The 24,853-nt window shown below is 45.4% G+C and overlaps 1 protein-coding gene across 1 annotated transcript in view; it reads left to right on the top strand.

Moving 5' to 3' along the window:
• Window positions 1-3,579: 3,579 nt before the first annotated feature.
• Window positions 3,580-24,853, top strand: part of LOC310764641 (thyrotropin-releasing hormone receptor-like) — a 29,480-nt gene continuing 8,206 nt past the window's right edge. The window contains exons 1-2 of the mRNA XM_083618988.1: window positions 3,580-3,798; window positions 6,494-7,394. Of these exons, the coding sequence (XP_083475114.1) occupies window positions 6,585-7,394 (810 nt within the window). The 5' untranslated portion in view covers window positions 3,580-3,798; window positions 6,494-6,584. The remainder of the gene's footprint in view (window positions 3,799-6,493; window positions 7,395-24,853) is intronic.

The following is a 24,853-nucleotide window of genomic DNA, read 5'->3' as shown; positions in this document are numbered from 1 at the left end:
AATGTGAAGAGAAAGAAGGTTCTTTTTATCATATGTGATGGTCTTGTAGTAAGGTTAAAGCTTACTGGGAAGTGATATATAATGAATTGAAAAGGATGTTCAAAATAACCTTTGTAAAAAACAAACAAACCCAGAAGTTTTTCTTTTGGGAATTATAGGGACAGAACTGCCTAAATTGTATAGAAATTTATTTATGTGTGCTATGGGGGCGCTGTGGCTTAAACCACAGAGCCTAGGACTTGCCGATCAGAAGGTCGGCGGTTCAAATCCCCGTGATGGGGTGAGCTCCCATTGCTCGGTCCCTGCTCCTGCCAACCTAGCAGTTCGAAAGCACTTCAAAGTGCAAGTAGATAAATAGGTACCGCTCCAGCGGGAAGGTAAACAGCATTTCCATGCGCTGCTCTGGTTCGCCAGAAGCGTCTTAGTCATGCTGGCCACATGACCCGGAAGCTGTATGCCGGCTTCCTCGGCCAATAAAGCGAGATGAGCGCCGCAACCCCAGAGTCGGCCACGACTGGACCTCATGGTCAGGGGTCACTTTACTTTACTTTACTTACAGCAGCAAGAATGCTACTCTCCCCAAAATGGAAAGAAGCAGAAGTCCCAGCAAAGAAAGAATGGGTACAAAAACTTATGGAATATGCAGACATGGCAAAACTTACCGGAAGAATAAGAAATCAAGATAACAAACTTTTCATAAAAGAATGGAAATTGTTTATTGAATATTTACAGAAGTGTTTGGATTTGATATCCCGCTTTATCACTACCTGAAGGAGTCTCAAAGCGGCTAACATTCTCCTTTCCCTTCCTCCCCCAAAGCAAACACTCTGTGAGGTGAGTGGGGCTGAGAGACTTCAGAGAAGTGTGACTGGCCCAAGGTCACCCAGCAGCTGCATGTGGAGGAACGGGGAATCGAACCCGGTTCACAGATAAATTGCAGACAGATAAAAACGTTGGCAGGATTATTGTAATAACCTGCAGTTTCATAAGAGTTTATATTTAAAGTAGATAATTAAATGAGTAAATTACATGAATTTGGGTATGCAGAAGATATTTAAAAAATAATTTAAGGAATAATAACAACAACAACAACAACAACAATAATAATAATTTATTTATACCCCACCCATCTGGCTGGGTTCCCCCAGCCACTCTGGGCAGCTTCCAACAAAAGATTAAAAGTACATTAAAACATCAATCATTAAAAACTTCCCTAAAGAGGGCTGCCTTCAGATGTCTTCTAAAAGTCAGATAGTTGTTTATCTCCTTGACATCTGATGGGAGGGCGTTCCACAGGGCGGGCGCCACTACCAAGAAGGCCCTCTGCCTGGTCTGCCTCTGCAGAAAGGGGGGGGGGGGAGGAAGTCAAACTTTGAAACGTGAAAATGGTTGTAAAATTAATGAAATGTATAAACATGAAAAGTATAAATAAAAACTTAAAAAACCAAACAAAACCCAAAAAACAAAATCTCAGTTCTGGATAATTGCCCCCCCCCCGCAACACCCACCTTCTTTGCAGCGGCACAACCGTTAGCACTGGTGCACCTACTGGGTCCACCCCAAGCTCTATGTGCTCAGTGCTAACATAAAACTATTCAACACAGGGAGGCTCCTTCATGCCACCAAGAGTCCCAATTTTGCAGAGTTTCTGACAGATTGGAGACCATGCATGCTTCCATGTGTCTAGCACCTTTACATGGTGGTGGGGAAGGCAACCAGCAGGTCTGCTGATGCCAGCAAGATTAGCAGAAGTTCTCCCACTCCTTCCTTCCTGCATTCAATAAACATGTTGGGCGAGGAGAAGGACAGCTGCCCATGCACTTTGTCAAACATAGCTGTGCCCAGGAGCTTGGATTTTGAGATGTCACCACAAAGCAAACCTTTCTGAAAAAGCCATTTCTCATGTTCAGCTCAGACCCACGCGCCTAATAAATTCTGCACTCAGTCCTTTGATGAAAAACATTACTGTATTGAAGCTTGACCTGTTAAGCATATAAGAAGAACAAGCTTTGCGGAGAATGAATGAGCATGGCTTCTACAAAACAAGTTCTGCCTCCTCAATATGCAGTGGCGTAGCGTGGGGGGTGCAGGGGGGGCCAGTCGCACCGGGCGCAACATCTGGGGGTTAGGGTTAGGGGGCGCAAATCCACGGGTTAGGGGGTGCAAATCCACGGGTTAGGGGGCGCAAATTACTTGCCTTGCCCCGGGTGCTGACAACCCACGCTACGCCACTGTCAATATGTTGGAGTTCTCGCCAAATAACCAGGTCCCAGGCTGTGTGTAGCCTCAAGGGAACAGGTTGCCAACCCCTGTTAAAACCATAAGCTCCCATTGATAAAAACCACCCTGGATTTAACCATCAGTTCACCTAACAAAGGAAAAGGACTGCGGCTCAGTGGCAAAGCATCTCCCTTGCAGACTGGAGGTTCCAGGTTCAACTGCTTGGGGCCGGAAAAACTCCTGCTTGAAACCCACTGCCTGTCTGAGTAGTCAGCCCTGAGCTAGATGGATTAAGGGTCTATGATAAATCAGCTAACTGCTGTTGGGAGATCCCCAGCTTTCTTACGTTTGGCTCCTACCTTTCTTCTGAGGAACTCAAGGGAGTATGTCCATGTTTTCAAGGAGAAGGGAAGGCAATGTCTGGGGTACAGCGTATGCTTTTCATGCTGCAGTTCCCAGGTTCAATCCCTAACCTGGGCTGGGAATGTCCCCCCACCTGAAGCCCTGGGCTAGATGGACGAACGGCCTGATGCGGTACAAGGCAGTTTGGTTCCTATCTAGCAGGTGGTCTCCCATCAGGGCACATGCAACACCTCCAGACCTACTTAAAAGGTAAAGGTAAAGGACCATTAGGTCCAGTCGTGGCCGACTCTGGGGTTGCAGCGTTCATCTCGCTTTATTGGCCGAGGGAGCCGGCGTACAGCTTCCGGGTCATGTGGCCAGCATGACTAAGCCACTTCTGGCGAACCAGAGCAGTGCACGGAAACGCCATTTACCTTCCCGCCAGAGCAGTACCTATTTATCTACTTGCACTTTGATGTGCTTTCGAACTGCTAGGTTGGCAGGAGCAGGGACCGAGCAACGGGAGCTCACCCTGTTGCAGGGATTCGAACCACTGACCTTCTGATTGGCAAGTCCTAGGCTCAGTGGTTTAACCCACAGTGCCATCCGCGTCCCCCAGACCTACTTAAGCCTAGCCAAAATGCCACATTGCCACAAGTGTGAGGTTACCTCTCTTCCCCTACCCACTTGTGCCTTTATCAGCTGAAAAATAGGCCGAAAATCAACAGGTGAAGTTTCTTCCTCGTTTGGAGGGACAGAGGGAAGCTTTCCCTGTTGCACATCTGCCTGCACTGCGGCTCTTAAAGGCGCACGACCCCCTGCCAGATAAGGTTGCGATGGGGTGGGGCGGCGTTGGATGGCCAGACGGGCTGGTCTTGCGCCATGGGATAGGAGGAGTAGGCGCGGGTGGGTAGGTGGGTTCAGCCACGGAGGGAAAACCAACAAGATCTCCACTGGAGGATCTTCCCCTCGCCCCGGATCATCATCCTTCGCTGCCTCCCCCAAACGCATCGAGGGGGCGCTAGGACCCCGCTGCTGGCAAAGGTGCCTGGGTGCCCACTCATGGCTGGCAGGCAGATGCTGAGCAGACTGCGGCAGCTCCGGGTCGCTGTAAATACCCGAAGCCAGGGAAAGGCGGGCGGACAGGCAGAAGGACGAGACTTGGAGAGGTAGGAAGTCGCTCCAAGACGCAGCCGCGCCCTCGGATGCCCGCGCCGGAGCCGCTGCCTTCCAATGGTAAAGTTTCACTTTTCCTGGATTCCTTCTGTCTGGTCCCTTTTCTTTCTCTCTATCCCCTCCCACATCTCATTCCTTTCTCTCTCTCCCCGATCCCCACTTCTCTCCCTCTCCTCGCTTGGATTTACTTGCTTGCATTCCTCTGTGCGCATCTGGGACTCCCAAGTTTGGTTCCGGGCTGCGGCGAGCGAGGCGCGTCGCGCGGCGAGGTCTCTCCCAGCGGTGCGCGCGTCCTCCCCTCCGTCGTGCGCCCATGTGCGCGCCAGTCCCAAAACCAGCTCGCGCTCCGCCAGACCCCCGACGCGATCTCCTGCAGCCCAAGAAGAGCTCTGTGGCACCCTCGAGGCTGACACAAGTCGAGTGACGTGAGAGCTATGGGGCAGATCGTGAGCTTTTGCCTTCTGTTGATTTGAGCCATTGGTCCGTTGTCTGTTCCAGCTGCCTCCAGCCTTTTCAGACCCAACTTGAACCTAGACATACCAAGTGCTTTTTTCTGGGGGAACGCAGTGGTACGCATACCCCTAAACATTTTGCGAATCTAAGTTTGGCCTCATTGAGGGGCAGTATTTCGATATGAGTAGGAAAATGAGAGTACCCCTAAACGTTTTTTAGGAGAGAGAAAAAAAGGACTGGACATAACGATTCCTTTCATTCTCTCTCCCAGCCTCTCTGTATATACACAGATATATACGCATAAACCGTATATTTGCAAAGTCGGAGTAGCGCTGCTGTTATAAGGAAGAATTGTTGGTTTGCTGTTGTTGTTGTTTAATTACATATTTTGTGTTTTTGTAATATTGTAATTTTTTGATGTGAACTGCCCTGAGATCTATGGACAACAGGCGGTATATAAATTTAAGTAAGTAATTAATAATGACCCACCATAGATCAGACTATAGGTTTGGCAACGGGTCCGGCTCATCCGTTGAAGTTCACGGATCTGTTCTGACTGGCAAGGGTCTCAGGGAGAGGATCTTTTCTGTCACTGACTTCCCTGACCATTGCAGAGGAGATGCTGAGGACTGAACTTCGGACCTCCTGTGCTCTGTCACTGCGCAATGGCTCTTTCCCATGCCCTACAGGCAGGGAAGATCCTTGCCAACATGTGTCAGCCTCTGATGGATGCGGGGTCTTCCTTACGAAACGTAACATCACCAGAAATTTTCTGGTGCTACAGCACTCTGGACGCACTTTTTAAAGGGTCTGGGAGATCCTGTTGGCTATAGATAGAGCTAAAGAAATTCTTCAAGGGTGCAGGACAGGGAAGGATTCAGAAAGACTATCTTCAACTAGGATGGAGCAATTTTCACAGAGACAGCTGCTGTATGAAGCTGCAGCCTAACCATGTCTACTCAGAGTAAACCCTGTTCTATACATTGGGGCTAAGAGGGGGTTAGGATTCCCAAGTAAGTAGAGTTAGTAACTGCAGCAAAATCAACATTGTCTTGTGTCACCATAAAGACCAACAAATTTATTACAGCATAAGCTTTTGAGAACTCTAGTCCACTTCCATCAGATGCATTAAATGTTTCCCTGAATTTCAGGTGCATAAATACAAAGCTGGGTGGAGTGTTGTGAAAGTGAGATCAGAAGGCAAGGAAGTGCAGAAGGTACAGACAGTGACAATTACAGTTGTTAACAGAAATCATTCACAGAGAATGTACAAGTGATAATAAACACACTTTCTATCATTGATTTTAGAGCTGGACAGTGCTGCTGGTGGAGACAGGATCATTTCTTATTTTAGTTTACAATGGCGTAACGGAAGCTTCTCTGTCTATCTTCAAGAGAAGCTGTGTTAGTCTGTGGCAGTAAGAAGATGCTGTCACCACTGTCAAAAACTGTGTGTGTGTGTGTGAAATGTTCATGGGGATCACACATTTGATACTGGAACCCTGTGCCCTTATTCTAGATGTGGGTGTGGTAAGCTGTAATTACTTTGTGCTGAGGTAAATGCAGTCTGTGCATGCTTAGAGGCACACTTCCCAGGGTCAGATTAATCCCTAGAGATCAGTGTTCTGTCTTCTTGTTGGGTTTTAGAACTTGCAAATATAAATTAATATTAATTGTAATTATAATTATAATGGTTGTTCTATCTGACTAAATCACACCCAGAGTAGAACCATTGCAGAATGAAATCACTGAAATCATGGCTGTTGATTACAATGTGATTTAGTCCTATACAGTGTATTACTATTGTCTGCCAGCTCAGTTGGTAGAGCAGAAGACTCTTAATCTGAGGGTTAAGGGTTTGAGCCCCACGTTGGGCAAAAGATTCCTGCATTGCAGGGGGTTGGACTAGATGATCCTCATGTTCCCTTCCAAATCTACAATTCTGTGATTCTAGATCCACTGAAATCAAGCTGGAAAGGATCTCTCATTATTCAGTTGAAGTCAGTGGGTCTAATCTGAGTATTTCTCTGCCACCTGTCCAAGTCTTAAAATGATTTGCAAGAAATTGTCGAGTCAATAATCTTTACAACAGTCCTGTAGGATAGGCCACTGTTGTTCTTTCCATATAAGAAGCGTGGGAGAGAGGCTGAGATGTAATAAGCTTGCCTAAGACTGCCCAATGAGCTCCAAGCTGAGCTGTAACCTGAACCCGAACTCCCATTTAAATATCCCTCTTCTAACTATTAGACTCTGGTCTAACCAACTAACCTTCCTTTTTCTCCCACCCCCATTTCCGGCTTAGGATACCTGCTGAAGTTCCTCTTGGCTTGGGAGCCCTAATCAAGCTCAGTCACCATCAGCGTCAAGGAAAACAACCCGACCGGGACCCACCCATGGAGAACCAGTCTTGGGACTTCTTTGGGGCTCCAGTGGGCAATGCCAGCGCCAACCAGACTCTTCTGGACAAGATGCCCCAGTTGCCCCTGGAAGTGCAAGTGGTGACCATCTTGCTGGTGCTGCTGATTTGCGGGGTGGGCATCGCTGGCAACGTCATGGTGGTGCTGGTGGTCCTCCGCACCAAGCACATGGTGACCCCTACCAACTGCTACCTGGTGAGCTTGGCCGTGGCCGACCTGATTGTGCTGCTGGCCGCGGGGCTGCCCAACATCTCAGAAGTGGTGGCCTCCTGGGTGTACGGCTACGCCGGCTGCCTGTGCATCACCTACCTGCAGTATCTTGGCATCAACATCTCGGCCTGCTCCATCACGGCCTTCACGGTGGAGCGCTACATCGCCATTTGCCACTCCATCAAGGCGCAGCTGCTCTGCACCGTGGCCCGGGCCAAGCGCATCATCGCCTGCGTGTGGCTGTTCACCTCCCTCTACTGCCTCATGTGGTTCTTCCTGGTGGACACGTCGCAAGTCCTGTTTGCCGACGGCACGCAAGTCAAGTGCGGCTACCGGGTCTCCAGGAACCTCTACATGCCCATCTACTTCTTGGACTTCACCATCTTCTACATCATCCCGCTGGGCTTGGCCACCGTCCTCTACGGCCTCATTGCCCGCATCCTCTTCATGAACCCGCTGCCTGCCACCCCGCAGCACGCTAGCCGGCCGAGCAAATATGGCGGCTCTATCAGCACCTCCAGCTCCATGAAACTCTCCTGCCGGGGGAACAAGGGTGCTCTCAGCTCCAGGAAACAGGTCTTTCTTCTTAATGCCATTCAGGGGTGGTTGCAAATGGAAGAGGTGTGTGGCAGGGATAGTGGGGTGGAGGCAGCTGTATCTCAGGACCTCAGAACCATTGGTTGGTATCTGGTGCAGTGCTAGCATTCCAACACCTCTCCAATGGAAATAGGGACGTCCTATTCAATAATAATAATAATAATAATAATAATAATAATAATAATATTTATACCTCACCCACCTGACTGGGTTGCCCAGCCACTCTGGACAGCTCCCAACATGTATAAAAACATAATAAAATATTAAACATATAACTCCAACTCCATGTCCTGCAACATTTCTCTGATGAAAATAGCAACAACCTAAGGAATAGCCTAGGACTTGCCGATCAGAAGGTCGGCAGTTTGAATACCCGTGACGGGGTGAGCTCCCGTTGCTCGGTCCCTGCTCCTGCCAACCTAGCAGTTCAAAAGCACGTCAACGTGCAAGTAGATAAATAGGTAAACGGTGTTTCCGTGCGCTGCTCTGGTTCACCAGAAGCGGCTTAGTCATGCTGGCCACATGACCCGGAAGCTGTACGCCAGCTCCCTTAGTCAATAAAGCGAGATGAGCGCCACAACCCCAGAGTCGGCCACAACTGGACCTAATGGTCAGGGGTCCCTTTACCTTTACCTTTAAGGAAAAGTCATGGGTCACAACAAACACACACACACACCAAAGAACCTCCCTCCTCACCCCTTCCACAAACACATGTAAATGGGCTATGTGATGTTAATCAAGCCAAGGCTTGGTTATAGGGAAATGTTTTCGTCTGGTGCCTAAATTTATATAATGCAGAAAAGGCCCATTCTCATGTTGCCACGCTCTGGACCTCTTGTGAACGAGGACTCGAACCCATGACTCTAGGGATTCCGAGATAAACAAGGATGCCATAACTGATTCCCTGGGTTTATTTTTAAATATAAAAATGAGCAGTTGTCTAGATTTGATCAGTTCAGTCTTGCTTCGTTTAGACCGTGGATGATTTTTCCTGGTTATAGCCTTCATTTACTCCAAAGCAGTGTCATTATCTCAGGATGATTTATATTGCCTGTCTTAGGGAAGCTGGATGAAAAGGCCATTGAGATGCCATTACTGTTCCAGTTAACCGCAGCCAACCAGGTCATTTTCTGGTTAAAAAACTGAACGAGGTTGCGGAAGCTGCTTATATTGGTCTGCCTGGCAGTGGCTCTTGAGGGTTTCAGGCAGGTGCCTCTTCCAGCGCTACCTGAAGATGCTGAGGATTACACCTGGCAGTTCTTGCACAGAAAGCCAATTCTCTACCACTGAACTACACTTCTTCCCCTTCACTAGGAAAGAAGCCCCACTGAGCACAATGGGATTTCCTTCCAAGTAAGCAACTATAGGAAGACCCTATGAAGATGCACTCCTCTGCTCACTTCCATTGTCAGTCATTTAAATATAATTAAGGACTCGATCTGAGCCCCAGACTCCATTGAAATGGCAGGGTTCAACTCTGAAAGTGCATTTAGAAAGCTAGAGTTTTAAAACTGTATTCTTCCTTTCTTTGTTTATTGCGTTTATTAGTTCCCCTCCCCCTCATGAAAAGTTTTCCAAAATGACTCACAAAGGACAAAAACATAAATGACCTAGTATATAAAAATAGAACAAAATGAAAGCCTAAAAACGCATCCATAATATATATAAAATGGCAGACCTGGCAGTGCTCACCTGGCTAAAAGATAGCCTCTGAACATGTGCAAACCTTGTAGGGGTAAGGTTTTCTGACTGGTGGGGGTCTCCTTAATAGTAATAAAATAGCAAAAGATTGTATTTATATAGCACTTCCTGTTAAAATGACAGGATTCTTAAACAGATAGGAAGTAATAATAATAGGGATATAATTTAAATTTAAACTTTCTCTGTAAAGTTTTATCTTAGTCATCGTGGTTGCAATACCCTCTAAATAGGTTATTGCTATTATTATCATCATCCCATGTTGCAGATTGTGGAGTCTGAGGAAGAAATTGAGTCTTCTCTAGGCCTCCTAATGAGCAGAAGTGGGTTTTTAAACTCTGGAATTCCTAGTTCGCAGCTGCTATTACCTGCTCTTCTAAGCTAGGAAGCCTCTGCTGGGTTAAAATTACTCGCTCGGTGGCCTTGGGCCAGTCATTTTTGGTTAACCTACCCTGCCTTACAGGATTATTGTGATGAGGGGTGCGGGAGAGAGATTACGTACACCATTCTGAGCTGCATGGATAAAACGTGTTGCCCTGCAACAAAATGTTGCAGTCTGTGCAAGACAGCAGTCACTATACCCGCCCCAATCAGAATCCTGCTAAGGCTGAACGCGTCGCAGGCACTTCAGTCAAAAGGGACATGGATTTTCTGCAGCTCATGATCAAAGAGGAGAAGTGGTGCTTTCCTTAAAAGAAAAAGAAGAAGAAAGAAAAGGGGGGAAAGTGTGTGTGAGCAACAGCAATTATTGTTGCTGTGTAATTGCTAATTATGCGCCTGATTAGGAGAGTGTTAGATTACACATTGCTTACCAGAGTGGCTCTCTCCAAACTGAGATCATGTTTAATTAACTCCTCTAATTTGGGATCATTGCTAAGGCAGGAAAAAATAAATAACTAACCCAGAGGAACAGCAGAAGAGCTTGATTTTCAGAGGGCCTTTCCAGATGATCAGACGGTTATCTGCTGGTTAACTCTCTTTCTCAAGAATATACTGCTGTTATCATATTGTCTGTTTTCATGGGGGGGGGGGCAAGGCTATTTTCTTTACTGCCTCTACAGCAGGAACTTGCCACACCCATACTATACGTTTAAAGCACATTTATAGCCCTTCAACAGCCATGGCTTCCCCAAAAGAAACCTGGCAAATGTTTGTTTACCCCTCACAGAGCTGCGAATCCCAGAATCCTTAACAAACAAACTTCAGGGGAAGTTGTGTACTTTATATGTATGATGTGGACATGACATTAACATTTTATTCGTCCGTGATTCTGGAAATTGTTTTCGAAGGCCTTATTATTGTGGGTTTCTAATCAGGTTGCCGATTCTTAGTGATTTTAAAAGATGGAAAGCTGGGATGGAGCAGGTGGTTTTGCTGGGAACGGCCAGTTCAGGCCTACTACCTAAACAGTGTTTTAGCATTGTTCTCATATCAAAGAAGCTTGCAGGAGAGTCTTGCAGAGGCTGAAATATAGTTGGGATACATTTGTGCAGAAAGCCCCTAAAAACGAAAGTGGCATACAAGTAATACTAGTCTATACTTTTCACTTGCAGGTGCCCAACTGAATCTCTGAATGGTAATAATGGCAGTTTTTAGCCACTAGGGGGAAGCCTTCCGCTGTCTCTTAGCATCTTTGTCCTGGTTCTATATTCCTCGTTATCTCCCACCCCAAATTACCAGTTGTAAAGGGCAGCTTGGCAAAACAAAAATGTGTTTTGTACGGCAAGAAGTAATTTTGTTATGCCATAAACTCAAGCTACGTCTGAGTTTTCTGTCCTTTGGGCTACAGTCCGTAAGACCCACAATTAAGGCAATGTTCATTTTACTACAGTTGAGTTGGAAACACAGTACCTGATGGATTTAAATTGCCCCATGCAAGGTTCTTCTTTAAGGGGTCTGTAAATCACCTTTTTTTGAATGGAAGCTGCAAATAGAACATTTGTTGCAGATTTAAAATGATGGGATTTTATATTTGCTTTAACTGCAGCCGTGCTGCATGAAATGGCACTGTTGGTGATAGTATTATGATACATTAGAGCCAGGGAGAGCATTCCGCTCGCTGATGACAGCGCCAACACATGCAAAATGCACAAAGCCTTTGGACCAGCAGTCAGGAAAGCTGCACCACTGAAAACCTTGCTGGAGAGATCATCACAGACCGCAGCAAGCAGATGAAGCGATGGGCAGAACACTATCAAGAACTGTAATTGTGGGAAAACGTGGTCCCTGTGCTCAGTGTTCAGACTCTGCTTGTTTTAGAAGAGCTGGATGTCCCTGCCTCCCTTGATGAGCAGAAGAATGCCATCAAATCCCAGGCATGTGTTGAAGCCCCAGGACAGGACAGGACCCCAACAGAAGTGCTGAAAGCCAGCCTCCACTCCTCCCTCATGATGCACATCCATGGCCTTCTCTTGCAGTGTTGAGAAACAGGATCCGTGCCACAAGACATGGGTGACTCCAGCTTTGTGACCCTCTACAAGAAAAAATGCGGGTGGCGCTGTGGGTTAAATCACAGAGTCTAGGACTTGCCGATCAGAAGGTCAGCAGTTCGAATCCCCGCGACGGGGTGAGCTCCCATTGCTCGGTCCCTGCTCCTGCCAACCTAGCAGTTCGAAAGCATATCAAAGTGCAAGTAGATAAATAGGTACCACTCCGGCAGGAAGGTAAACGGGGTTTCCGTGCGCTGCTCTGGTTCGCCAGAAGTAGCTTAGTCATGCTGGCCACATGACCCAGAAGCTGTCTGTGGACAAACGCCGGCTTCCTTGGCCAATAAAGCGAGATGAGCGCCGCAACCCCAGAGTCGGTCACGACTGGACCTAATGGTCAGGGGTCCCTTTACCTTTTACAAGAAAAAAGGTGACAGTCCTGACTGGAATTCCCCTGCTGAGTACTGTGGGGAAGGCCTTTTTTCACATAGTTCTCAACAGATTACGGCCACTCACCAGCAGGGTATATTCCAAGTTACAATGCAGCATTAGAGATTAGAGGTCAACAGTCAACATGGTTTTCTCACTGCATCAGTTGCAGGAGAGATGCTGAGAGCAGAGATGCCCTTTGTTCATTGCCTTCATAGACCTGTTGAAGGCCTTGGACCTTGCCAGCTGAAAATGACTCTTCACACTGCCCAACAAGATAGGATGTGCAGAAGATGGTTGTGTCCTTCCATGAGAACATGCACGACAGTCCAGTATGACCAGAGGAGAAATGACTGCTGGGAGGAGCGCAGAATGAAGAAATGCTATGGTACACCTGCACCAGCCCTAGCAGATGTCTTCATCTGCTTCAACATGTCTCTCCCATATCAGTCTCTACAGCCATGGCAGGTGCTCTCCAATGGTTTGACTTCCCCCCTGAAGGCGTACTCTTGCATTGTCTCCCGAGACAGACAGATGCCAACCAAACAGGGCTGGGGAGACTTGTGGCCCTCCAGATGTTGTTGGACTACAATTCCCATCATCCCAGGCCACTGGCCATGCTGGCTGTGGCTGATGGCCATTGCAGTCCAGCAACATCTGGTGTTCACAAGTTCCCTCTTCCTTGTTATAAATCTTCAGTGTACTCACTTGATGGATGAAATGTGCTTGATTCCCCAAACTGGTGGTCTGCAGATGCTACACCTCCTCAAACAGCACGGCTGTTGGAGTCCAAAATATCTGGAGGGCTCCATGTTGGGGAGAGCTATCCTAGATCTTCTCAAATGGCTGGTATGCGGTCTGAGTAAGGCCTCTTGCTTTGGAATCTGAGCAGGCATTGTGTTAAGATGGCTGCTTGGGGGCTGTTGAGTTTGATGTCAGACAGCCTGCCTCCTGGGGTTCATATTCTGTGAGCTTTTTGTTTTTTCTTGGAGCCAACAAGATAGAAGCCAAGAAGCAGAAGTGAGCTGTACTCCTGGCAGTCGGTGGAGCCTAGCCAGTTGCCGTTATAAAATCCTTCGCTGCCCTTGTGGGATTGGCAAACTTAGCGCCAGTAGTCATTGTTTTGAGTTTTCCGCCTCACAGATGAAATCAACAGCCTGTCAAAAGGATTGCTGCTTAATACCACAGAGCTTGGACATCTCTCTCAACATGTCAATTTGGGGAATTTCCTCGCTGACATGTGGTTTGATCGCCATGATGCGTGAGGCATTCGTTACGAAGCACTCCAGTGGCACATTTTGCTTGAGCCGAATTTAATGACAAGAAAAAGTCCCCAGCTAGACTTTGTTCAGTTGGCTAGCTAGCAAAATAAAAGATGTTAGACGTCGTTTTTGCCTCGGGTCCAAGCCTGATTGTTGGCTTGCGGTAAGCGAGATGCAAGCAAATGTCTTAGATTGCTAGTACCAAGGGAATCCAGTTCATAAGGAAAACACAAACTCAAGGGCAAAATCAATCTCTCCTTATTGAAAAAGTGAAATGAGAACTTTCAACCTGGAAGCAAGGAGCAGGAAAACACCTTTCAATTCGGGTTAAGCTTCAGTGCCCTGGTCTAGACAGGCAGAACCATCTGTTCAAGTAGGCTGCACTGAACAAAGACCACTTGAAGGAAACCTTCCATCATTGATCTTCCCCGGAGAGGCAAACCTGTCGAAGGCTGAAGAATGAGGTTTAGCAGCCCAGATATTAAGGTAAATGGTACTGTTCCATAAAGTACATTTTTCAAGGAGTTACATCACAGAGACACCCGAAGATATTTCAGTTTCTTTAGTTTAGAGCCTAAAAACAATATATTTGGATAACTGAAAGTCCACTGAGAACAGAGTAAGGTCCTCAACATGATATAATATAGTCTAGCTGTTGTTAGACTCCAACTCCCAACAGCCTTTACATTCATAGCCAGGGGCCAGGGATGATGGGATTTGTAGTCCACGAGCGTCTGGAGGGGACTACATTGGCTACACCTCATATACTGGTAGTTAATATAATTCAAGGAGACAGAAGGGTTCTGTTTCTTAGAATTGCACAATACAACCCAATGCATATCCAGTCTGCGTTTCCAATACTTTGTTCATTAGGCAATTCCCTGGACACTTGTGGGTTGTTGCTGTTGTTGTTTTACCTAAATCAGACGGTGTTTGGCTCTGAAGACAAATTGGTTATATCACATTACATTTATTGGAGAGTAGCTCATGCAGGAAAACAGAGACGGATGCATTGATCACATTCAGAATTAGGGAACTTAATATTGCTTTATGCCTTTATTTCCATTTAAAAAACCTCAAGACTTTTGATCAAACCACTCAGGGGTGCATGAGTAACCTGAATTGCCACACAGACAGCCTTGGGTATTACTCTTTTATTAGCTGTGTCTGATTTACTTGTTTTCCTCTAGCTTAATTTTGAAAACCATAGACAATGTTTTAGATAACTGTTAAAACTTGAGAATAGTAGTATTATTTGCCTTTTGAAAATCATGTTACTATTTTCAGGTCAAATTAAATTGCAAGAGAAAACATTATTGGGGGGGATGGAAACAAAAGCACAAACTATAAGACTGAAATAACAAGGTGCAAAACATTGCTGAATAAATAAAGCATGTTTCAATAAGCCTTTCTTTACTGATGAACTCAAAAAGGAAAGATGCAAATGTAAGCTCTCCTCAATTTTGTTTGTGTTTATGATAAGACTGTATTTTTCCTTTATGTTACTTTTGAGTCCAAGGCAATGAAAATGTAAATTCTCAGTATTATTATTATTATTATTATTATTATTATTATTATTAGTTATCTGCCCTTCAACCTAAGGTCCCAGTGGGAGTTGCAGCAATTAAAATACTGTTAAAAACACTGTAAAGCAACTTGCAATTATTATTATTATTATTATTATTATTATTATTATTAGTAAGAAAAGAGAACAGATCACCATTATGTGTGCCTGTGAATAATAATAATAATAATAATAATAATAATAATAATAATATATTATTTATACCCTGCCCATCTGGCTGGGTTTCCCCAGCCACTCTGGGCGGCTTCCAACAAAACACTAAAATACAATAACCTATTAAATACTCAATCTGCTAGAACAGCCACTTATGCACAGATTTACATGGCATTATCAATCTGTTAATTTATGTCTTTGCAAATTTAGAAATAATTATTGTAATTAAGATAGAAATACAGCACATTTTGCCATATTATTTGCTTATTTATTAATTACATTTATGTCCTGCCTTTCCTCCAAGGAGCTCAATGTGATGTACGTAACTTCTTCCCATTCTATTCCCACAACAACTCTGTGAGGTAGGTTGAGAGACAGTGACTGGCCAATGGTCGCCCAGCGAGCTTCATGGCTGAATGGGGATTTGAACCCTGGTCCAGCTCTCTAACCACTACAGCACACTGGGAACTGGTAGCCCCTGTGCCTGATCATCTGTCTCTTGTCTGTGTACTAACTGCTGGTAGCAACTTCAAGGCCCTCTGCTTTCTCCCTTCTTAGGATCCTTGATCCTTGAATAAGACTTGGACTAGACACCCCTTGAAATGAAGGATTGTCTTCTACAGTCCTTGAAATATTGTTGTATGTAAAGTAGGAGACCTGGAAACCCTCGTGCCTATTTTAATGACTGACATTCTTGCATAAAGAAGAGTTGTCATGAGATTTGAGGACATACTCATTTTCTAGAGGAAACTGCCATTCAAACGCTCTCGTTCAGACCTTTCCTGAGCTGTAGGAATCCCCAGAGCCTTCGTATTATTCTTCCCCGACAAAACTGTAATGGTCAAATTTGCATTTGGTTCTTGTGAAAATGAGAACAGCTTGTACGAAGAACAGAAGTGGGATCAATAACCCTTCCAAAAATTCTGAAATTAAGCACTGCAGTTTTAAGAGCTTCTCGAGTATCCAGGACTGAGGAAAAGGGAAATTTGTGTCCATTTGAATTGACAGCCACAGCGCTGGTCACCACATCAGATTACATTAGAAGAAGAAAATACTGCCCTGAAGGAACAGTTAACTATGCTAATAAAATACTATCTTCAAGAAACACAGTGATCAGAGAATTCTAGGTACATATCACTTAACATATAGAAAAAAGGGGTGTTATTTATTATGTTGGTGATATTATGTTATGTATTTCATCTTTTTACACTGTAATCTTAAAATACGGCGTGATATTAAGATAATAACAATGATAATTGTGTGATCATTAGCTATAATGAAGAACCCTGATGCAAAGGTTTTTAAGAGTGGTTGAGCGGTAAAAGCTGATGATATAATTATGACTCATCTTTTCTTATTAACCGTGTACTTTTGACAGTCCCTGTTCTATCAGCAATCATCAAGATGCTTTTAGAAAAAATCAAAATCAAAACTTTGGCAATCCCACCTGCCATTGCACCCAGTGTGTCTTGACTATATAGTGTACGCTCGGGTTGCGAACTTGATCCGTGCGGGAAGCACGTTCGCAACCTGCAGAATTCACAACCCGCAGCACCGCGTCTGCGCATGCGTGGGTCGTGATTCAGTGCTTCTGCGCATGTGCAAAGCACGATTTGGCGGTTCTGTGCATGCGCAAGCGCCGAAACCCGGAAGTAACCTGTTCCGGTACTTCCGGGTTCAACGCAGTGCGCAACCCGAAATCACACAACCCGAAGCGTCTGTAATCCGAGGTATGACTGTATGCAATTTTGGCTTTGTGTGCTGTGCCTGGAACGTAACCCCCTTGTAAGTTGGGGGTCGCCTATATTGAACGGAATGTTGCCTTTCCAAGCTGGACAGGTATTGGGAAATCACTCATGAGGAGCAGAACATTCCTTTCTCCTCCATTCTGTGGCTCGAGAAAAGGTTTAATGCATTTATTGACTTCCTTTGAGGCTGATAACTCCTCCCTCCTCCAGTGCGATTAAATATTTAAGATGTGCACCCTGTCTGCCCTTCTCCAGTAGAGGATTTCACGGGGCTCATTAAGGCAGCTAAGGGCAGCCTGCTTTCTATTGCTCCTTTCTTTCTTAAGACCAGCCAAAGGTCTGCCGAAAATCGAGTGGAAATGTCATAGGAAACCATTCGTTTTCCAAAAGCTGGCCTATCGTTCTTGTTATTTGATGTTTCGCTGTGTGAGAGTCTTTTGCTGTGGAAGGGCAAGCCAGTAATTGTGGTCATGAATGATGAGGTAGTGGAAAGCCATCTCTCCCTCCCAAAATACCAGACAGAGCTTGTTTACCGATACGTCAACCAAAATACCTGCAAAAACAAAGCAATTACAGAAGAGGGGAATTGCGCAGCTCCAAAGCTGATGCCATGTTCCGCCATGATGGCAGAAATAATGCGAGGTGAGCTCCCAGTGTAAGCTAGATCCGCGATGCCAGGAATGCGAAACCAGGTGTATTTGCACGATCAGCAGGCAGATTTTCACGACGATGATCGTGCCAATCACGGAAATCCACCCGCCGGGGATATGACCGCTGGCCGCCAGAGGGTGACAACGGTCATATTTGTGCGATTGGTGGGCTGACAGCCCTGGTGAGCAGCACTTGGCACGGTTTTAGCTGTTTTGCTGTTGGGTACCACCTGACCTAGGACACGGATGGCACAGTGGGTTAAACCACAGAGCCTAGGACTTGCCGATCAGAAGGTCGGCGGTTCGAATCCCTGCGACAGGGTGAGCTCCCGTTGCTCGGTCCCTGCTCCTGCCAACCTGGCAGTTTGAAAGCACGTCAAAGTGCAAGTAGATAAATAGGTACCGCTCCAGCGGGAAGGTAAACGGCCTTTCCATGCACTGCTCTGGTTCGCCAGAAGCGGCTTAGTCATGCTGGCCACATGACCCGGAAGCTGTACTCCCTTGGCTAATAAAGCGAGATGAGCTCCAGAGTCGGCCACGACTGGACCTAATGGTCAGGGGTCCCTTTACCTTTACCACTTGACCTTGCTACGCCTCAGCAACAACGATCGCGCCAATCACGAAAATCCGCCAGCCGGGGGTGCAAACACCGCCATGCCAATCCACCCAGGGGGATTTTGTCACCCCCCCCAAGCATGACACTGGGGCGGACTGCACCCTACCCCCACCCCTTGCGACACCCCTGCCCGGGAGAAAGAGGAAAACAACAGAAATTAAATGAGACTTAAGGTAGAGCTGAGCAAAAACATAATGCAAAGAAAGGGAAAATGTGTAGGAGTTGAATGATAGGAAGTTACTTGAGCTTGGAGCAGCCAAGACAGGACTATGTGGAACAGACGTATTCCAGACATTCCCCAGATAGAAAGTTGCCTTTTGGGATATAAATGTTTTACAATAATTGACCTTGCAGCTATGAAAAGGTTTGATATTAACTCTGCTTCCTCACTAGGAACCAAACCCTTATTTATTTCTGGTAAAAGAAGCTGTATTTTACAATCCACAGTTATTGAAATGATTCTCCAAATGTCTTCCAGGCATTTTTGAATAAGGCAGTTCTAAGACATCTATGGGGCAGGTGGGGGACCCTTTTAAAGAAGTTCCCATCTCCACAACTTGCAACAGTATATAATTGTGCCATGCATTTTAAATTCCAGTATCAATTGCATGGCATTTTAAAATATTTTAATTTAATTCTGTACTTCAAAAAATGTAGATCTTCTAATCCAAAGCCAATTTATACTTTCCCTGGGTTTTCAGAACCCAAATCCTATTTCCATTTAGATAGTTCATTATGCTATTACTGAAAAAATCTTTAATTCCATAGTGTACCCTTAGCTTTCAATGGAACATAGGCACACTTTTCTCATTCATAAGTATTGCTCTGAGTACATTATGAGCTCTCAGTCCCAGATTAAAAATGATATTATCTGCAAGTACTGTAAGAATAGTGGCAGTAAACCAATCATTAAAAATGTTTATAGCCCCTTGCATATGAAAACAACTTTTTTTATTCTGAACCATACCAGAAACTAATATAAGGTGAAACTAATATATGAGATAGACTCATGACATGCAAAGCAAGATATGTCAAGCCTTTATTTGTTATAATTGTGATGATCATGGCATACAGCTGATGAAAACCCCAAATTAACAATCTCAGAAAATTAGAATATTAAATGAAATCAGCAAAACAAGGACGGCAAATGGAGCAAATTACTGCCTCAATGCTGAGGTGCATTGAGGCAGTAATTGATGCAAAAGGGGCCCAAACCAGGTACATATGCATGCTTCTACTTCTCAGAGGTCCAATATTGCTCTATTTGCAGTCCTTGTTTTGCTGATTTCATTTAATATTCCTTGCATGTCATGAGTCTATCTCATATATTAATTTCACCTTTTAAGTTGAATTACTGAAATAAATGAACTTTTCCACGATATTCTAATTTTCCGAGTTTCACCTGTAGGTTAGGCTGAGAGATGGGCACAAGGTCACCCAGTGAGTGTCATAATAATAATAATAATTTATTATTTATACCCCGCCCATCTGGCTGGGCCTCCCCAGCCACTCTGGGCGGCTTCCATAAAAACCAAAAATACAGTAAAATATCACACGTTAAAAACTTCCCTGAACAGGGCTGCCTTAAGATGTCTTCTGAATGTCAGGTAGTTGTTTATCGCTTTGACATCTGCTGGAAGGGCGTTCCACAGGGCGGGCGCCACTACCGAGAAGGCCCTCTGCCTGGTTCCCTGTAGCTTTGCTTCTCGCAATGAGGGAACCGCCAGAAGGCCCTCGGCGCTGGACCTCAGAGTCCGGGCAGAATGATGGGGGTGGAGACGCTCCTTCAGGTATACTGGACCGAGGCCGTTTAGGGCTTTAAAGGTCAGCACCAACACTTTGAATTGTGCTCGGAAACGTACTGGGAGCCAATGTAGGTCTTTCAAGACCGGTGTTATATGGTCTCGGCGGCCGCCCCCAGTCACCAGTCTAGCTGCCGCATTCTGGATTAGTTGTAGTTTCCGAGTCACCTTCAAAGGTAGCCCCACGTAGAGTGCATTGCAGTAGTCCAAGCGGGAGATAACCAGAGCATGCACCACTCTGGTGAGACAGTCCGCAGGCAGATAGGGTCTCAGCCTACGTACCAGATGGAGCTGGTAAACAGCTGCCCTGGACACAGATTTGACCTGTGCCTCCATGGACAGCTGTGAGTCCAAAATGACTCCCAGGCTGCGCACCTGGTCCTTCAGGGGCACAGTTACCCCATTCAGGACCAGGGAATCCTCCACACCTGCCCGCCTCCTGTCCCCCAAAAACAGTACTTCTGTCTTGTCAGGATTCAACCTCAATCTGTTAGCCGCCATCCATCCTCCAACCGCTTCCAGACACTCACACAGGACCTTCACTGCCCTCACTGGTTCTGATTTAAAAGAGAGGTAGAGCTGGGTATCATCCGCATACTGTCATGTCTGAGTGGTGATTTGAACCCAGGTTTCTCAGGTCCAACACTCTTAACCACTACACCACATCAGCCATGTCTGCTTGTGCTCCATAACTGTACATAGTCCTGACTATTGTGTAGTTCTAACTTTATTGCAGAACATAAGAACCCAAAGGCCCATCTTATCCAACACCCTGTTTTTACAGTGGCCAGTCAGATGTCTATAGGTGGCTGAGTGCAACAGCCCTCTTCTCCACTTGAGATTCCCAGCATCTGGTATAGAGAGGCCCGCAAGGGAGCCCAACTGTCAGTGCAGATACTGGTTTATTGCCAATTATACTGCAAACACAGACCACCTAAAGCAGGGGTAGGCAAACTAAGGCCCGGGGGCCAGATCCAGCCCAATCACCTTCTAAATCCAGCCCGCGGACAGTCCGGGAATCAGCGTGTTTTTACATGAGTAGAATGTACACTTTTATTTAAAATGCATCTCTGGGTTATTTGTGGGGCCTGCCAGGTGTTTTTACATGAGTAGAATGTGTGCTTTTATTTAAAATGCATCTCTGGGTTTTTGTGGGACATAGGAATTGGTTCATTTCCCCACCCCAAAAAAATATATATAGTCCGGCCCCCCACAAGGTCTGAGGAACAGTGGACCGGCCCCCTGCTGAAAACATTTGCTGACCCCTGACCTAGAGAATCAGGTGGTCCCCAAGGGCACAAAAGGCTAATCCCATTTTCGCCTATTCCCATCTATTCTCCAGAAGAATGTTTTTATTGTTCTTCTGGGTGAAGAATGGAGACACGTTAATAATGTTTTACATGGTTTTCCAGTATTCACACGAAAACAAAAAGGAACCACAATTTTTCTCAGCTGTTCCCCAGAGCAAATTTACTTTATCTTTCATTGACCATGCGGCAAACTTTCTTCTTTTACTGCGATCCCAGCCAGAAGAGATGACGCGAATTGAAGCCAGACAACATCTGCAGGGCACAGGTTCCCCATCTCTGCACTAGTGTTAAGTGGAAACCTGCATCATTGTTTTATAATCCTGATAAACCTATAGTAATAGAAAGGGCCTCTTGAAATTGGTAATTTCTCTTCCTTATTACTGAGTTGAGTATATGTTTTGGATTCCATAAGAGGTTCCCGGAGGAAAGGCAGAAGTGAATAAAAGCACAGTTCTTTGCTCATTCAGTCACTGAAGTCTTGAGGCAAAATATTAATTTAATAGACTCCGATGAATTTGAAATGGTTCAGATCCAGTGCATCAGTTTTATTTCATTAGCCTGCCCCTCTTCCATTCCCATGTTTGACTGCCTTACTGAAATTTATTGGAAATCTGCCAGAAGAACCAGTTTGTAAGACTGTTTGAAGGTTCTGTTTTACCCACAATCCTGAAATACCAAAAGTGGCTGTCAAATCTTTTCTTGCCTGGTAGGCCAGAGAGTTTAGGGAGAGATCAAACAGAACTCGAAGCCTTCAAAGGTGACATCTACTCCACAGTAAGCTGTATTGCATGAGCTCCAATTGCAGACTAACCCATCCAAGGTTTTCTACTGTACTAGCGAGACAGAGAGCTATGAACAGACCCCTAACCCCAAATTCAGCAACTGCTTCCTTGACTTAGTCATGAACAGATGGCACCAATCTTTAACTAAAAATTAAAGCTTCTTTATGCCTTGTATTTGCTGGCGTTTCCTTATAATATACCACTGAGAGCACGAATGCCTGGTTCACACACCACATTCAGCTGCTGTTGTTAAAACCAAGCTATGGAGCTTGCATCATGCTGGTGCGTGCTGCTGAAAAGTCTTTGCTCCACTCTGATCCACTCTGCTCCCAGCTGCCCCACAACTGTTATGCCAGTCTAACTTGTCATGGCACTTGAACCTGAGCTTGTCATTCCTGTCTATCCAAATAAACCACCACATGCCTGGGTTCAAACAGGAAGGGGGGAAGAGTATAGTGAGAACCATTCAGCAGTGTATTTTGCACTCACATGAAATTGCTGTGTGGTAAGGCAAGGCCGCTGCTAGGTGCAAGGGAAGGTTATGGGGCAGGGCTCCAGGAACATGGAGCTCTGGTGTTGCTTCACCCAAAAATAATCTCAAACTGAGCCCTATATCATAGGAGGAGGAGCTGCATCCTAATGTTTAGCCCCGCCCACACTGGAAGCTGCTTCTTTAATTAAAAGGGAATCTTCTGTAATGGAGTGAGGAGCCTCTGGGCTCACTGGAGCTTCTTCAATGGAGTCCACGCATGAGTATGGCAGTGCCACAATCTGAGGCCCATAGGCTCCTCTGTTAGCCTTGCTTCTGGCGCTGGCTTTGTGTGTCTTTCCCCTTTTGGTTTAGAATCTTCAGCTCTGTCTCTTGATGAAGAGGAATCTGATTCCTGATCCCTTGCAAAGCCATAGTTTGTTTTTAAACTGTGGTTTAATGTGACAGGTGGACCCAGTCACGGTGTGAAAGTCACAATTGTGTCTGTAAATGGAGACATCATGCAAATTGACTTTAAAAAAAAAGCAGTTTTAATTGGTTTTCATAGATGTATAACCAAATACAACTAGACAACTAAACATAATCGTGATACCCTCTCCATCCCACCCCCCAATCTTGCCTTCTATCTGGTAAGTATTCGTGTATTTGCAATATTCATTCCTCTTTCAATTTTTCCCAACAAAATGGTTATACCATTAGGGTTGTATGGGAGCAGCCATCCACAGCAATGTCACCTTCTCCAGCTAAACTAGCAAGAAATACACATAGTCACAACATCCATATTTGAAGTGATGCAGCTGATAACATGTTTCGCAGGCTGTTTTCACTAGTCTATACCATACAGTTGTTGGAGCTGAAACTATCTGATCTGATAGCAAAACCGAGTTTGCCCTCAAGCAATGAGCAACATTGCCTTTAGAGGCTAATATTTTGCCATGATTAGAGCAACTGCTTATATATGTACTTTGGCAATATTGGTCTACTTTGTTTTTTTCTAATTGAAGTACGGCTGGATGTAATTGAATAATCTAAAGGACACTGAAGTCAAATGGAAAAAACAGCACCCCTGTCACCAGCGGGCTGTACTCCAAAACTCACATCATTTTATTAGAAGGAATTCAGTCGTGATCTTACAGGGCATTTATTTCACTGATGGGCTGGGGGGGTCACAGAAGAAAAGAATCTCATGCTGTGTTTGCTAATGTAGATTAGCATTTGCTAATGTAGATTAGATGCACTGATTGTATTTTAGGGTACGTGCATACCAGTAGATTTTCACAGTGTGTGTGTGGGTAGATGTTTATGCAGTCCACATCTCATCTTATCCAGAGTTTGACTTTTGGGTTTTATATGCTTTCCTTTCTTTGCAACGTTATGGCCAAAACCTAAGAACATAGGGAGATGCATTTCACCAAGTCAAACCATTGGTCCCTCTAGCTCAGCGTTGTCTCCACGATTTCAGAAAGGTCTCTGTCCCAGCCCTACCTGGAGATGCCAGAGTCTGACCCTAAGGGACCTTCTGCATGCAAAGCAGATGCTCTACCAATGAGCCACAGCCCTTCCCCCTAAGCAGTTATGGCAGCAGCCACAGGGCAAGTGCCTGAATGCATAGTGATTTCAGATGTGCCTCATCGTATATTAAAAATCCCCCCTTTGTGAGCTGACCCATTCACAACGCAGAGCTAGCAAACAGGTGAAGCATGCCCACAGAGTGTACTCAATTGCTTGTACTACCTTTATACAGGAATGGTCTTGCTCATACAGTAAATGCTTTTATACATGATGGAGCGCACTTCACGGCAAGTGCTTCCATCACATCTGTTCCAGCCCTTGGTGCTCTCTCAGACAGGTACTAATTATATCACAGGAATATAGTAAACTGCCATTTTGCAGGAGTGCCTTCCCCAATATTGCTTTACCCACCAATTAAGATCAGGCAGGAGGTGCTCTGCTTGTTTTTGTTGTTGTTTGAATTTATATACCATCTCAGGGCAGTTATTCAGGCATTATCCTCCACTAGCTGGTGGGGAAGGGAATAATAATTTAATAATAATAATAATTTATTACTTATACCCCACCCATCTGGCGGGACCTCCCCAGCCACTCTGGGCAGCTTCCAACAGGATATTAAAAACACAATAAAACATCAAACATTAAAAACTTCCCTAAACAGGGCTGCCTTCAGATGTCTTCTAAAAGTCAGGGACAGTGGTACCTCTGGTTGCGAACGGGATCCGTTCCGGAGGCCCATTTGCAACATGAAAAGAACGCAACCCACAGCAGCGCGTCTGCGCAAGCGTGGGTTGTGATTTGCCGCTTCTGCACATGCACATGATGTCATTTTGTGCTTCTGCTCATGCGCGTGCGGCAAAACCCAGAAGTAACCCTTTCCGGTACTTCCAGGTCGCTGCGGGACGTAACCTGAAAGAACGTAACATGAAGCAAACGTAACATGAGGTATGACTGTAGTTGTTTATTTCCTTGACA

This window comes from Podarcis filfolensis (assembly GCF_964270895.1).
Source record: "Podarcis filfolensis genome assembly, chromosome: 6".
Classification (NCBI taxonomy): domain Eukaryota; kingdom Metazoa; phylum Chordata; class Lepidosauria; order Squamata; family Lacertidae; genus Podarcis; species Podarcis filfolensis.
The sequence above is the reverse complement of the archived record's forward strand: the minus strand, read 5'-3'. Positions and strand labels throughout refer to the sequence as shown.